Genomic DNA, 14080 nt, shown 5'->3' with positions numbered 1-14080 from the left:
GATTTGGGGGAAGAGTACCACAGAGGGAAGTGCTCCTCTGATCGCATCACCTCAGAGGTACCTGATAGCTCATGACTTACTACTGGTGATGGTGGCCTTGATCACTTGGTCCAAGTGGGATCTGTCAGGTTTACCCACCATACGCCTTTCCTTTTCCATAATTTATTGGTTAGAAGCCAGCCACTAAATCCTCGTGCTGTACGTTTGACTGCTCACTTAATTATGGGGCTGTGCTTTCCGAACAGATTATCCGGCGCTTAAAGGATCTCTGTTCATGGCCGCGAATTACAAACCTAGGAGTCAGATTCGTGGTGTTGGGAGATGCGATGGCGTGGTGCTTCTTGGGGAATTATTATCCGTTGTGTCCATCTTTCTGTCCCACCATGGTTCAACTTGGAACTTGGCCGTCTTTAGTCTCAGGAAGCTTTTGGTTAACACTGGGACACCTATTTATTCTTGATGAACTGGAATCACCTCTGACAAGCCCTGAAATACAATCAGAAGCTCAGGGTCTTCACAGCATGCAGGAAATCGGTGAAAAGAGGAAGAGCCATAGAGACACGGTTGCTGGGAATAGGAAAATCGGAGATGTTAAAGCGTGTGGCTGACGAAGTGGAGATTTGCAAGAATAGGCTGAGAGATGACAGACACGGAGAGGTGCAGAGATCTCAGGTAGGAGGCCAAGGAAGGGATGGGGACGGATCCCACGAAGAGAGGGAAGCCAGTGACAAGAATCGAACTTTAGGCCGGACTCTGAACATGGTTTATTGTAATATGTGCATTTTGTCTCTGAGACTCACCATCCAGGACAATAGTTACGGTTCTAACTGCTAGATTTCACTATATACAGTACTTAAATGAGCTTAGACTTTCATATGAGCCAAATAAAGTAGTTCAGTTGGGTTATGGAACCTTGGGTATTCACTGCTACTAAGGAGTGACTGAAGAATAATCAGAGCTCTCACAACTTCTGGAACTTTAGCAGGGCAACATGGAGCTCATCACCTTGTTAAATTAGCTGCAGACTACAGATCGTAATGTTAATAACTTACAAATTAAAACCATCAGACATGAGCTATAGATTTTTATTGCATGCTATTTTGTTCTAATTATATGGGGTTTCCGTATCTTGTGGTTAGCTAAAGAAAATAAAATCTCATTAGGGTCACCGATTCAGAGTAATGGCGTTCTTCCTAGGGCTCTATCTGTGAATAGATAGCCTCGCCAAAGTCTCCAGACCGCACCGGGGATGAGAATCCTGTAACTGATTGGCTTATAAACTTAACTATTTCCGTATTTCATACTGTTATTTTTTCAAGCAAGAGCATATTTTCTTTCCAGGAATGTGAGAAGAGACTTGACAACTCTTGTGATTAACCTTGGACCTCATTTATATAGATTTAGAGTCAGTATATTTCAGTGGGGGCACAGAAAGACAGCAGAGCAGTTTACAGTTTTTTGGTTTTGCTTTTTTTTTTATGTTTATTTTTTATTCATTCATTCATTCATTCATTCATTCATTTGAGAGAGAGCACGGGGGAGGGGCAGAGAGAGAGGGGGACAGAGGATCCGAAGCGGGCTCCACACTGACAGCAGAGAGTCTGATGCAGGGCTCGAACTCAAGAAACATGAGATCATGACCTGAGCCAAAGTCAGACACTTAGCTAACTGAGCCACCCAGGCGCCCCAGTTTTTTGTTTTTTGAAATATGGAATGAAGAAGGCTTTGGTTCCTCTTGCCCTTCTTAGGGATTGGCCTCTTGAAAATGCCTGTTTCAAAACAACTGGAAAACGAAGAGCCTGGGTGGCTCAGTCCGTTAAGCGTCCCAAGTTCGGCTCAGGTCATGATCTCACAATTGGGGAGTTTAAGCCCCGCATCAGGCTCTGTGCTGAGAGTGAGGAGCCTGCTTGGGATTCTGTCTCCCTCTCTCTCTGCCTCTTACCCACGTGCACATGCTGTCTCTAAAAATAATGGAAGTAAACATTTTTTAAAAATGACCAGAAAACTAGCATTTGGTGGCATTAGAACATTCGTATGCTTCATTGGGGGAGAAATAGGTGTTGTATATTAAAATACCTATTTCAGCTAATACTGCTGCTTGTCTCTTTGGACACATTCTTCACGTACAGTGTCAGGCATCTCAAAATCTCTTGCTTAAAAGTGGATTCTTATTTGTGAGCTGGGTTATGAGTCTTCTGACCAGATGCAATCGGGAAGTCAGGCGTCTGGAATGGAGTGCTTGTCTGAAAGTAGTTTCTCTGGCCATTAGTCATTATTTACCAACTTGCCTGGAGGGAAAAGATGACTGTGTCTGCTTTAATAAAAGCACTCCTACTTCCCTTTTAACCCCCCTTAAAATGAGCTGGTGTTCGGCAAAACCCTGTATATCTAAAAACAGCTCATCCTCAGGAAGGTACTTTTATTTTAGGAGCACAGTAGGATTGGGTTGTGCTTTATCCTGATCCTTCCCGGGAGGGGCCTGGTTTTGGCGAGGGCTTTCTGCCAGTGGGGAACTGAAAGTCGAGTAGGTTTCATTTGTCACCAAAGCAGTACATAGCAATGGTCACTGACCTAGATCCGTGTGGTTTCATGGTGGATGCTTTACTCTGCAGTGGATTTTCCATGTTTTTCTTATCACCGGTTAGAGGGATTGGAGAGACGTGGTTAATTGGGCACACTCATACTAGGGTTTAAATATTTTGGGAAAGGTCAACAGAAGATGTGATGTCACATGGCCATGCCATTGGTCCTGTGTGCTTCCTGCCAGGAGACCTTGCAAAAGAGTTAACGGACTATAAATAGGCTGCCTTCTTGGACTGATTCCTTTGGTAACCAACCCTGAACACAGAGCATCTTTGTGTTAAGGTCATCGTGTGACACCCTCTTGGTGTGTCCCTCACATTTCTGATATAAGCGAAAAGAGTGTCTTGTATGTTGTCAGCTTTGTGATCGCCAGTCTTTCTACACTGGTGATTGACTCCCCACGAGGGTTGGATGGGAGATTCGTGAAAAGGGGTGTTTAACAGCTGTGAGTATAGCTTATTTGATGCTCTGGTCTATAGCAGGGACAATACAGTCTGTCTCAGCGCTGCAGCTGGTAAATAGGCAAATTCATTTCAGAGCACTCAAGCCGAGACTAAACTGTTCTCCCCTGACACCGATCTAAGAAAATGTTCTAAAGCATCGCAATTCTAAAAATACCCACTGGTGAGTCTAGGACACACTACACATCTGAGAAGAGGGGAAATAGCGAAAGCTGAGAACATAAGCAGACATCAAATAAAAAGGAGGTGACATTTACATATAAAAAATCCAAAAAATCTATAAAAGACAGGGTTTCTGTAGTGCTGTAAATGAGTTATTCGTCTGACCCCAGATGTCGGTTTCCATAGTAACTATTACTTGATCCTTTAGTACAAATATTACAAGACTGCTAATATATTAAATGAGTTCTTTTCTATTTTAATCATAGAAGATTGGCTAAAATAATATCCTCTCTCTTTGGAAGCAGGTTTTTGGCATTTGGGGCCTTTGCTTTCCTAAATAAAAACTGCATTAGTGCATTTTAATTTGCTTTTCTCCCCCACTTTTTTTCTTCCCTATTTTTTTCTTTTTTCTATTAAGATTCCTTCCAAGGAATGTTCATGGCATCACTGTTTGTAATAGTGAAAACTAGAAACAGACCAAGTGTTCATTAGTGAACGATTAGTGACTAAGTCATGGCATGAGGTAGACTTCTCTCAAAGAACCCCAGGGCCCCTTGGAACAATTCCGGGGATCAGAGAAAAACTCAAGATTAACCTGGAATATCTTGTGGTACCAGAAAGTAAGGAAATGCTCAGAAAACAATGGGGGCATGTCAAAGCACACAGTAACCACCTTGAAGGAGCCCCCCACAGCCAAATCTGGGAGGCTGTATGCATCTGATCAGGCCTAAATCTAATAGTAAACGTTAGCAAATTATGTACTTAAAAACTTTTTTATTGAAGTTAATTACTTATTTTTATGAATGGCTATAGCCCTTTTTATAGACTACTGGGAATTGCCTAATAATTTACAACTAAAATAAGATATTCTATTACCTTATATGCCTTGTGACCATATTTTCTACGACAAAATGTGTGCATCCGTTGGGGTGGTTTAACAAAATACTTGAAAATTAGAATGGTTTAGAAGTCTAGGATATATGGTTGATACACACACACATATATACGTGTGTATACTTTGTACGTATACACACACACACACACACACACACACACTCACACACCCAGCAACGCATGCTTCTGTTGAGTCTAAACTGGCAGTTCCACCTTTGGTCACTAGGTGGCACTTGGCCAGCGTAAGGCTAACGTAAAAGGAAACTGATGAACACCAGGATAAAAGGGCAAAGAGGAACTTGCTCAGTATTCACAGGGAACCCTGATTGGCAGTCCCCTGGGGCTCATTGAAAGGGTTCATTTGGCTGAGACTGTACCATACTCCTATCCTGGACATGAGGTGTTTGGGATTTAAATTATTCTGAGATTTGGTCTTATTTCAGTGCAGAAGCAGCAGGCCAGTGAGCGCAGTGGCCCAACAAAAGCTGTCACAGCTCTGGGCCCCTTACAAGCAGGACCAGGAGAGGTGTGCCGGGTCCCTCATTGAATCCCAGGCCTAGCACGGAGTACTCAGGATGAAGCGAGAGTGTTGAATGGATGGGTACCCATCTTTGTGCTTTGAAAATAGTTTAGAGGAACCCACTGTGCTCTAGAAATATCTCCCAGTGCCATGCGTCTGAGCACCTCGGGCAGGAGAGGAGCAGTGACTGCCTCTGCTGTGGCCGCCATACCCTGAATGTACATTTGTGTCTCCTGCAGGTGCTGTTAGATCTTACAAACAAAAGGAGTTTGTCATGCTGTGCTCCAAGAAAGCTTTTCTCTGAGAAGACCTTAGATACTCCTGTTAGAATTTAAAAGGAGTATGGCATTAGGTATGCTTTTGTATGTACTGCTGGCTAAGTAAGCGTAAGGATGTAATCCAGGGTTTCGACTCTAACTTGCAGAACCTGAACAGGATGCAGTACCTTCTGCAATGAGTGTTTAACTGTCAGGCTCTCTACACTCTGCTCAGGTTCCTAGAATACTCCCGGGATCAGAACAACCCATAGATTTGCCCTGCACTAGCTGAGGCAGCTACAAGAGAAGGAACCAGAACTCTTGGTTCTGGGTTCAAATCCTGATTCTGCTATTAGGCCTGGATCTTCAGTGATCATACAGTCTTTTGAATCTCAGTTTCTTTATCTGCAAAGTGAGGATGTTAATACTGACTTTCTTCATTTATCCCATCAACCAGCATAATTTTTGAGTTCCTCCGGGACTTTACAATCTGGTGTGCATGGCAAACACGTCTCCCAGTGTTGAGCCTATTGAATAAAAATGTATTTAAACTGGGGACGGATGGTGGCGATGGAAGCACGGCATGTGAATGTACTGGAGGCCACCAAACCGTGTACTTAGAAAGGTGAAGGTGAAAATTTTTCATGTTATGTGTATTTTACCACAATTAAGTAAAGTCAAATGAAAAACAAAATATCCAAAGAACCCAGCATGATCCTGGCACATAGTAGACTCAGGATCCACTCGGTGACCATCCATTGAGTTCGGGAGTGAGTGGGGACAAGGAAGACCACTAGATACAAGTACCCTGGCACAATTAGCCCAGTCAGTGGGAAGAAGTGGCCTTTTCTGTCTTGGACAAAGCATGCCACCAGGCCCACCGATGGAGGAAGACTGTCGAGCCTCTGCGGGGCATATCCTGCCTTCTTGCCTCAAGCTCAAGATGGGCGTATGGAATGCCTTCCTGTTCCTCAGGCGTCATCCTGGAGTACATCAACTGAACAGCCTCACGAAGGACGCCTAAGTGCAGTTTCTGGGATTCTGCTTCACTTTTCGTAACGAAGACAGGGTTCAGGTAAAGACTAGTGGACAAAGAATTAAGTTTGGTCTGGTCAGGGACTGACGGACAAAACCTCTGAGGTCAGTACCTTTATGACCGAGAATTGAGGCTCAGGGATTATTCGAGGTGGAGGACAAAGAGCACTAGTTTTTCTTTTTCACTTTCCTTTTGTTTTTCTTTTTTGGGGGGTATAGAGGGTAAAGGGTGAAGAAAGAAGGAAGAATCGCCTTTTTTTTTTCTTTTTTTTAAACTCAGGAGTTATGGATAACTCCCAAGTACCTGTGCAAATGAATATGATTAACTTTGCTACTCCAGAAAAAAATTTTAATCCCAAAGTCATTTATTTTGGCTTTAGAATAGACTAGCACTTGTGTCGGATTTTCTCGCCTAATTACTTTTTGCTTAAGCTTGTTTTAAAATTGTTTTAAATTCCTTTAGTGTGACAGCCTAGGGAAGTGGGGGGGGGGGGGGAGGGGAACAGGCCACAGAGAGGATCTGAACCAGAATTGAAGCTTTCCTATAGAAAAGCCCCCTCATACGCTGCCAGTGGGAGAGCAAAACTGGAATCAGCCCTCTGGAAAACAATTTGGCAAAATATTTTTTAAAGTCTTCAAAATATGCTTACTCTTTGATCCAGTAATTCCACTTCTAGGAATTTGTCCTAAAGAAGCAATCAAACAAGCATGCAGCAATGTAGGGACAAGGCACTCGCCACAACATTTGTATCGGCAAAAACAAAAAAGAAGAAGAAAAAGTAAAGCCAATGGAAAGCACTGAATAATATGGAATTGGTCAAAGAAAGTACGGTGCTGTCTCTGATGTGTGTAGCCACGTTGGCAGATTGATTATAGACTTTAAATTATTTTTTTCAACGTTTATTTATTTTGGGGACAGAGAGAGACAGAGCATGAACGGGGAGGGGCAGAGAGAGAGGGAGACACAGAATCGGAAACAGGCTCCAGGCTCCGAGCCATCAGCCCAGAGCCCGACGCGGGGCTCGAACTCCCGGACCGCGAGAACGTGACCTGGCTGAAGTCGGACGCTTCACCGACTGCGCCACCCAGGCGCCCCATAGACTTTAAAAGTCTATAGGGTTAGGGTTAGGGTTAGGGTTACCGCATCTTTCTAAATGAAAAACGGAAAAAATTAGTGGGCACGGCTGCATAGATATCTCTGCACAGAAACAGTGCAGAGATACAGAGATGGGTGGGTAAGTAGACAGAGAGCTGGACCGATGGATGAGTGAGGGGATAGATGCCTGTCTGGAGACACATATTCTGCAGCGTTAACTTTGGTGTTGCTGAGTGCTGAAATTATGGCTGATTTTGTAGTTTTTGTGTGTTTTTCAGATTTTCTGCATGAACACGTATTGCTTTATAATTAGAAAAGCCAACCACCCTGTATTTTAAAAGAATACATGTTTAATGTATCCATGAAAAAGTAAAATGTTGCTATCTAACACCCACAAGGTGGGTAATCTGAAGGCGCATGATTGTAGACTGAATGTGTTTTCTTAAGGGTCCCATTTCCTACAAGTGAATTATCAGCAGTCATACTGAATACATAAAATCACACGTACCGCGGGTTAAATTATGTTTCCCAAGAAAAAGAGCCACATTCAGCAAAAATCTGTGAAGGCACAATTAGAGTATAATGTGGGTATCCTATTTTCTGATCCCAGCACTAGGAGGTCGACTCTTAGAGCCTAGGAGTACCACAGTTTGGCCAAGCTACAGAGACTGGTGGGTTTTCTGTGAATGATATGTAAAAAACGTATATGGTCCAGGTAACACTAGAACAGTCATTCTTAACTGTCTGAAAGCAAGTCTCGCTTGACGTTTCTACTGTTTTCCCTTTCTTATCACATTGTCATCATACAGAACTCCAAATCCAGCCCTCTAAATGGGGCAAGAGTGAAAGCATAAGGTAAATGACGGGCAAGCACAGACCTCTTAGGACCCCAAAATAGCTCTTGGCTCACATTTTAAAGGAGTCTGCTTTATATAACCAGCTGCAGGGAAAATTTGTTCTTCACTGTTTGCAGCCTCAGCTCTGTACACAGGATGGGCTTCTCTTTTATTTACGGTCCCTAAATCCCGAAGACACCATGTGGCTTCACTGAAGGAAAAACCTTGCAGGTCTGGCTCCCTGTCGTCTCAGGTCAGATGGAAAAGCCTTTTGTGATTAACTCGGCCACAGTATGTCCTTTGGTATTTGGAACTTCGGTGAGAGTTTTTATTAGTTACTCACATTTTGAATCCTGACTCAAATGAACTGCATCTAATGGAAAAAGCAGAGAAACTTCGCCCTTTTGACGCCAAATCGAATCCCCGTTCTAGCTGTGACCTTGGGCAAGTTCGCTTAACATGTCAGGTCTGGGTGTCCTCACTTAGTTAGGAGAGTGGCGCCTTCCCATCTCACCTCCCAAAGCTGTTGTTTGACAGCCTTGAAGCTGTGTACCAGCCCGGGACAGTGACTGGTCTCTATAAACATGCTGCCTTCTCACTTTGCTTCCGACAGTTTCCTTATGCCGCCCCACCTCCCCAAGAACCTGTGAAGACTCTGAGAAGCCTGATCAACATCCGAAAGGACACACTAAGACTTGTAAAGTAAGTTCCCCTGGGGCTGGGGCTCAGGCCCGGTTCTGGGTGCGGAGCAGCTCCCCTCCCCCACTTCTCAAGAGACTAGCAGAGCAGTTTGCTGCCAGACCCAGAGTCTCATTCCCCTGGCCTCAAGGATGTGAACTGCCCTGGCGGTGATCGAGCAGCCCCTGTCCACGTAGATTAGGTCTTCCCGCGTCCAGATTGTTCAGAACTTTATGTGAGAGTCTGTGTTTATGAAAGACTTTCCCCTTTCCCAGAAGCAGTCTTTATTCTTGTCTTATGATTAAAAAATATATATATATATATATATATTGGAGCGCCTGGGTGGCTCAGTCGGTTAAGTGTCCGGAGCCTCTTATCTCGGCTCAGGTCATGATCTCGTGGTTCATGAGTTTGAGCTCCTGACAGCAAAGAGCCTGTCTGGAATTCTCTCTCCCTCTCTCTCTGCCTCTACCCCACTCGTGCTCGCTGTCTCTTAGTTTTTTTTTTTTTAATGCTTATTTATTTTTGAGGGAGAGGAAGAGACAGAGCACAAGCGGGGTAGGGGCAGAGAGAGAGGGAAACCCAGAATCCGAAGCAGGCTCCAGGCTCTGAACTGCGAGCACAGAAGCCGACGTGGGGCTCGAACCCATGAACCGTGAGATCATGACCTGAGCCGGTCGGACGCTTAACCGACTGAGCCACCCAGGCGCCCCTATCTCTCTCAAAACAAACAAATAAATAAAATTATTGAGGGGAAAAAGTGAATCTTGCAGCTACCTCAGCAATCTTGTGGAAAAATGGGATATTTGCAGTTGGAATATAAAAGCATTATTTTATTGCTTGTATTTACTTTTCAATTTATTCTTCATCTCATGTGTCCTTCCTCAGAGGAACTCCTTGTGTCCTTGTCTGGTTGGTTAATCATCATTATCGTTATTAAGTATCTTCAACATTTACCTTCTCTGTACAGTCCGTAAGATAGTGTAACTTTTACACTGATGCTGCCCTCCAGGTAGCATGCTAATCTGATGCCCACTGGTCCCCTGGGAAGACAGCTTTGGCTAGGGCAAATCGCAGATCTCAGGTTTTTCTGAACGGACAAGGAAGATGACTCATGAGTCCATTTTATGCCCGTATAGGTCAGTCCTGTTAGCAGTAGGAAGTTTTATTTCTGATCATTGTTTTTAAGATGTAACTCATATGCTGTACAATTCGCCCATTTAAAGTGTGCAGTTCAGTGGTTTTTAGTATATTCGGGGTTGTGCAGTCATCACCACCATCTAATTTTAGCACATTTTCATCACCTCCAAAAGAGACCCTGAACTCACTGGTGGTAACTCCACATTTCTCCTGAAACCCCTCTTTCAGGCCTAAGCAGCCACTAATTTACTTCTGTGTTTCTCTCCTGATTTGTATACAGTATTTCATTTGTCCCTGAAGTTCCGACTGCTTCCCCAACGATTTCCCCAGCCCTGGAGTCAACTCTGGGGACCAGGCAGCCAAGGAGGTGCTCGCTCTGTGCGCGGAGCAGCCTGCAGGCGGGTGCTCACCCTCCGTGGGGCAGCTCCCGCCGCAGCAGAGTGGATCGCGGCCCGTGAGCCCTCGGGAGCCAGCGGCTGTCGGCCGCTCTCTCCTCTTTCTCTCACCCTATAAGTCCTTTCCCGTCCGTCCGTAATGTAGAGAGCGACACCACACTTTACCTTTAATGGCTCTTGTCAGAATTCAGCAAGATAATAGGAAGAAAACACCTGCTGTTCAAGAAATATTAAGGTGAAGGGTGTTTGGGGTCTGTTTTTCTGAGATTATGAGAATAGGGTAAATACTGATTCACAGATTTCCAGGTAAAAATGGAGGATTGAACATCTTTCGCTTGCTGTCAAAACCCACTAATAAGAGTATTTTCAAAAGCATAAATCCAGTGGCGCTTGGGCGGCTCAGTCCGTTAAGCTTCCGACTCTTGGTTTCAGCTCAAGTCATGATCTCACGGTTTGTGGGATGGAGCCCCGCATGGGCTCTGTGCTGACAGCGCAGAGCCTGCTTGGGATTCCTTCTCTTTGACTCTCTCTCTGCCCCACCCCTGCTCATGCTCTCTCTTTCCCTCTCAGAATAAATAAATAAACAAACATTTTTTTCAAAAGCATAAATCCTGGGGCGCCTGGGTGGTTCAGTCGGTCAAGTGTCTGACTTCGGCTCAGGTCGTGATCTTGTGATGTGTGAGTTCGAGCCCTGCATCGGGCTCCGTGCTGACAGCTCGGAGCCTGGAGCCTGCCTCAGATTCTGTGTCTCCCTCTCCCCCTGCCCCTCCCCGGCTTGCACTCTGTCTCTCAAAAATAAACGTTTGGGGCACCTGGGTGGCACAGTCGGTTAAGCGTCCGACTCCAGCCAGGTCACGATCTCGCGGTCCGGGAGTTCGAGCCCCGCGTCGGGCTCTGGGCTGATGGCTCGGAGCCTGGAGCCTGTTTCCGATTCTGTGTCTCCCTCTCTCTCTGCCCCTCCCCCGTTCATGCTCTGTCTCTCTCTGTCCCCCAAAAAATAAATAAACGTTGAAAAAAAAATTTTTTTTTCCAAAAAAAAAAATAAACGTTAAATTTTTTTTAATAAAAAAAGCAATTTTAAAAAAGCATAAATCCAGAAGAAGTGGGGGAATGGGAGAGGAGTAACTGCAAAAAGTAAACCTCTCGGTTTAGAGGCTGGGACAAATGGTAAGAGTTAAATAATGCAGCAGGCCTGTGAAGTCAGGATCCCAAGTGAGCCGAAGGAAAAGCTGAGAATCACCCAGTGGAACCGTGACCCCCCCCCCCCCAAAGGCTCAGGAAATGGCAGTACCAGGACCTCTGGATATCGAGGTGCAAGGCTAACATGAAGAGCATCGGTGGGAAGCCTGCTCGAGAGGCGGTCGGATCCTCTCTTTGCCACACGGCCAGAGCTGCCCTCTGCACACCCTGGCAGAAGGCCGGCAGGCGATTCTCAGTGAAAAGTTAAAACAGAGACTCTGTGGACTTGGGAGGCCCAGGGACGGCTGAAGTTGGACGCAGTACTAAAGATGGGGGTTAAGGGAATTTGGGCACACTGGAAGCTGAACCCTGCAGCCTGCCCACCACCCAGCACTGTCTGCCCCCAGAATGCTGGCCGCCAGGCCCTTGTCCAAAGAGAGGAACACTGTCTCTGAGGAGCAGGACCCTCCCAGATGGGAAGACCAAAGAGACTGGCCTTGGAGATTCCTCCAAAGACCCGGATTGGTCCCTGGGAAGCCCAGGGTCCCCAAACCCCACCATGCATTCAGACTTCCAACCGGAGATTTAATTTCTTAAATATGAGCAGACAACCAAAGATTCCTAGATGCATAGGGAGTGCCTATAATATGAAAGACGGTGGCAAGGGGCGCCTGGGGGGCTCAGTCGGTTAAGTGTGCGACTCTCGAACTCAGCTCCAATCTTGATCTCACGGTCCTAAGTTCAAGCCCCGAGTTAGGCTCCACACCCAGCGTGGAGCCTACTTAAAGACAAAAGAGGGGCGCCTGGGTGGCTCAGTCAGTTAGGCATCCAACTTCGGCTCAGGTCATGATCTCACGGTTGGTGGGTTCAAGCCCCGCCTCGGGCTCTGTGCTGACAGCTTGGAGCCTGGAGCCTGCCTCAGATTCTGTGTCTCTCTCTCACTCTGCTCCTACCCCACTCATGCTCTGTTTCTGTCTCAAAAATAAATAAACATTAAAAAAATACAAAATATAGGGGCCAAACAAACCAACAGGAAAAAATATAACTAAGTGGAAATAAAAACTACAGGAAGAGAAAAAGCTCATTTGTAGCCTCAGAGACAGTAGATGCTGTCTTATTTCATGGACGCAATGACACAGGCCATTTAGGAAATAAACAAGACTCAAAAACAGCAGAAATGAAAATGTCAATAGAATGGAGGAAGAAAAGTTGAAATTTTCTAGAAAGTGGGCCAAAAAGGTTGCGATACAGCAAATAGAAGAAGAAAGATCAGGGGCGCCTGGGTGGCACAGTCGGTGAAGCGTCTGACTTCAGCCAGGTCACGATCTCGCGGTCCGTGAGTTCGAGCCCCACGTCAGGCTCTGGGCTGATGGCTCAGAGCCTGGAGCCTGTTTTGGATTCTGTGTCTCCCTCTCTCTCTGCCCCTCCCCCGTTCATGCTCTGTCTCTCTCTGTCCCAAAAATAAATAAACGTTGAAAAAAAAATTAAAAAAAAATGTTTAAAAAAATTAAAAAAAAAGAAGAAAGATCAAAGCATAGAGTGCCAGTTTACGAGGTGTCATATCCAATAATGGTTCTAGGAAGAGAACAGAGACTATAGAAGGAAGGAAATCATCATTAATGGCATAACTAATTTAAGAAAATTTCCCAGAACCAGAGGGCACGAGTTTCTAAATTGAACGGACCACTGGAGGGGCGCCTGGGTGGGCTCAATCGATTAAGGGTCTGACTTCAGCTCAGGTCTTGATCTCACCATTCACAGGTTCAAGCCCCGTGTCAGCAGGCTCTGTGCTGACAGCTCAGAACCTGGATCCGGCTTCCGATTTTGTGTTTCCCCATCTCTGCCCTTCCCCCACTCATGTTCTGTCTCTCTCTCTCTTTCTCAAAAATAAACATTTGAAAAAATTAAAAAAAAAAAAAAGGACTACTGGAGTGTTGAGTTCAATGGATGATAAGGCAGAGATTATATATCAGAGGGCAAAGGGCCAGCAGTCGGAATGGCTTCTGGAGGCGGTGCTAGACGCCGGAGGGTGATGCAGCAATGTTTTCAAATGGCTTTTTAGAAGTATTTATGACCCAGCACTCTTTGTTCAACCAAATAATCTTTTCATTTTTAAGTGTATTTATTTATTTTGAGAGAGAGAGAGCACACAAGCAGGGAAGGGGCAGAGAGAAGGAGAGGCAGAATCCCAAGCTGCAGGCTCCGCGCCATCAGTGCAGAGCCCAATGCGGGGCTCAAATTCACAAACTGTGAGATCATGACCTGAGCCGAGATCAAGAGTCGGACGCTTCACCGACTGCCCCGCCCAGGCGCCCCTCAACCAAACTTTTAGTGTGGTGTGGCTGTGGAATAAAATCTCTCAAAAAGGTGATCCCTCCAACACGTCCTTTTTCAGGAGGCTAGTGGAAGAGGTGCTCTGCCACAGTGAAAGCGTGGCCCAAGGAAGAAGAAGCCTGGAGATGCAAGAAAGAGGTGGAGGGGACTTCCCGGGATAACGGGGGGGTGGGGGGGGTGGCTCCGGGTGGTTGCACCCAGGCACAGAGGGCCTGGGGTCCAGGTAGGACCCCCCTCAAGAAGACAAGATGCATGGAACACCCGGCACTTCTGGACATGGAGAGATTTAGACGGATGGCCAGCAGAGGGCTAGGGTCTGAATTAGTGAGAAAGTACCTAGGAAACCGAGCGACTGAAAGAGAAATGAGCACAAACTCTTAAGAAAAAGGGAAAGAAAAATACTCAGAGATTACTCTGTGGCTAAGCCGGGAACCACGTCCATATAATCACAGTAAGACAGACGCGGATGTGCTGAACTAGCAGAATCGAGATAGAGCGTACTGGGGGGTG

General features: G+C 45.7%; 1 protein-coding gene across 1 annotated transcript in view; it reads left to right on the top strand.

Annotated features, from left to right (window-relative positions):
• The window catches only part of RNF157 (ring finger protein 157), an 84794-nt gene that overhangs the window by 46591 nt on the left and 24123 nt on the right, over window positions 1-14080 (top strand). The window contains 1 exon segment of the mRNA XM_043585635.1: window positions 8458-8546. Coding sequence (XP_043441570.1) covers window positions 8458-8546 — 89 coding nt within the window.

Source organism: Prionailurus bengalensis, chromosome E1 (genome assembly GCF_016509475.1).
Source record: "Prionailurus bengalensis isolate Pbe53 chromosome E1, Fcat_Pben_1.1_paternal_pri, whole genome shotgun sequence".
NCBI lineage: Eukaryota > Metazoa > Chordata > Mammalia > Carnivora > Felidae > Prionailurus > Prionailurus bengalensis.
Note: the sequence above shows the minus strand (reverse complement) of the source record. Positions and strands in the feature narration are given on the sequence as shown.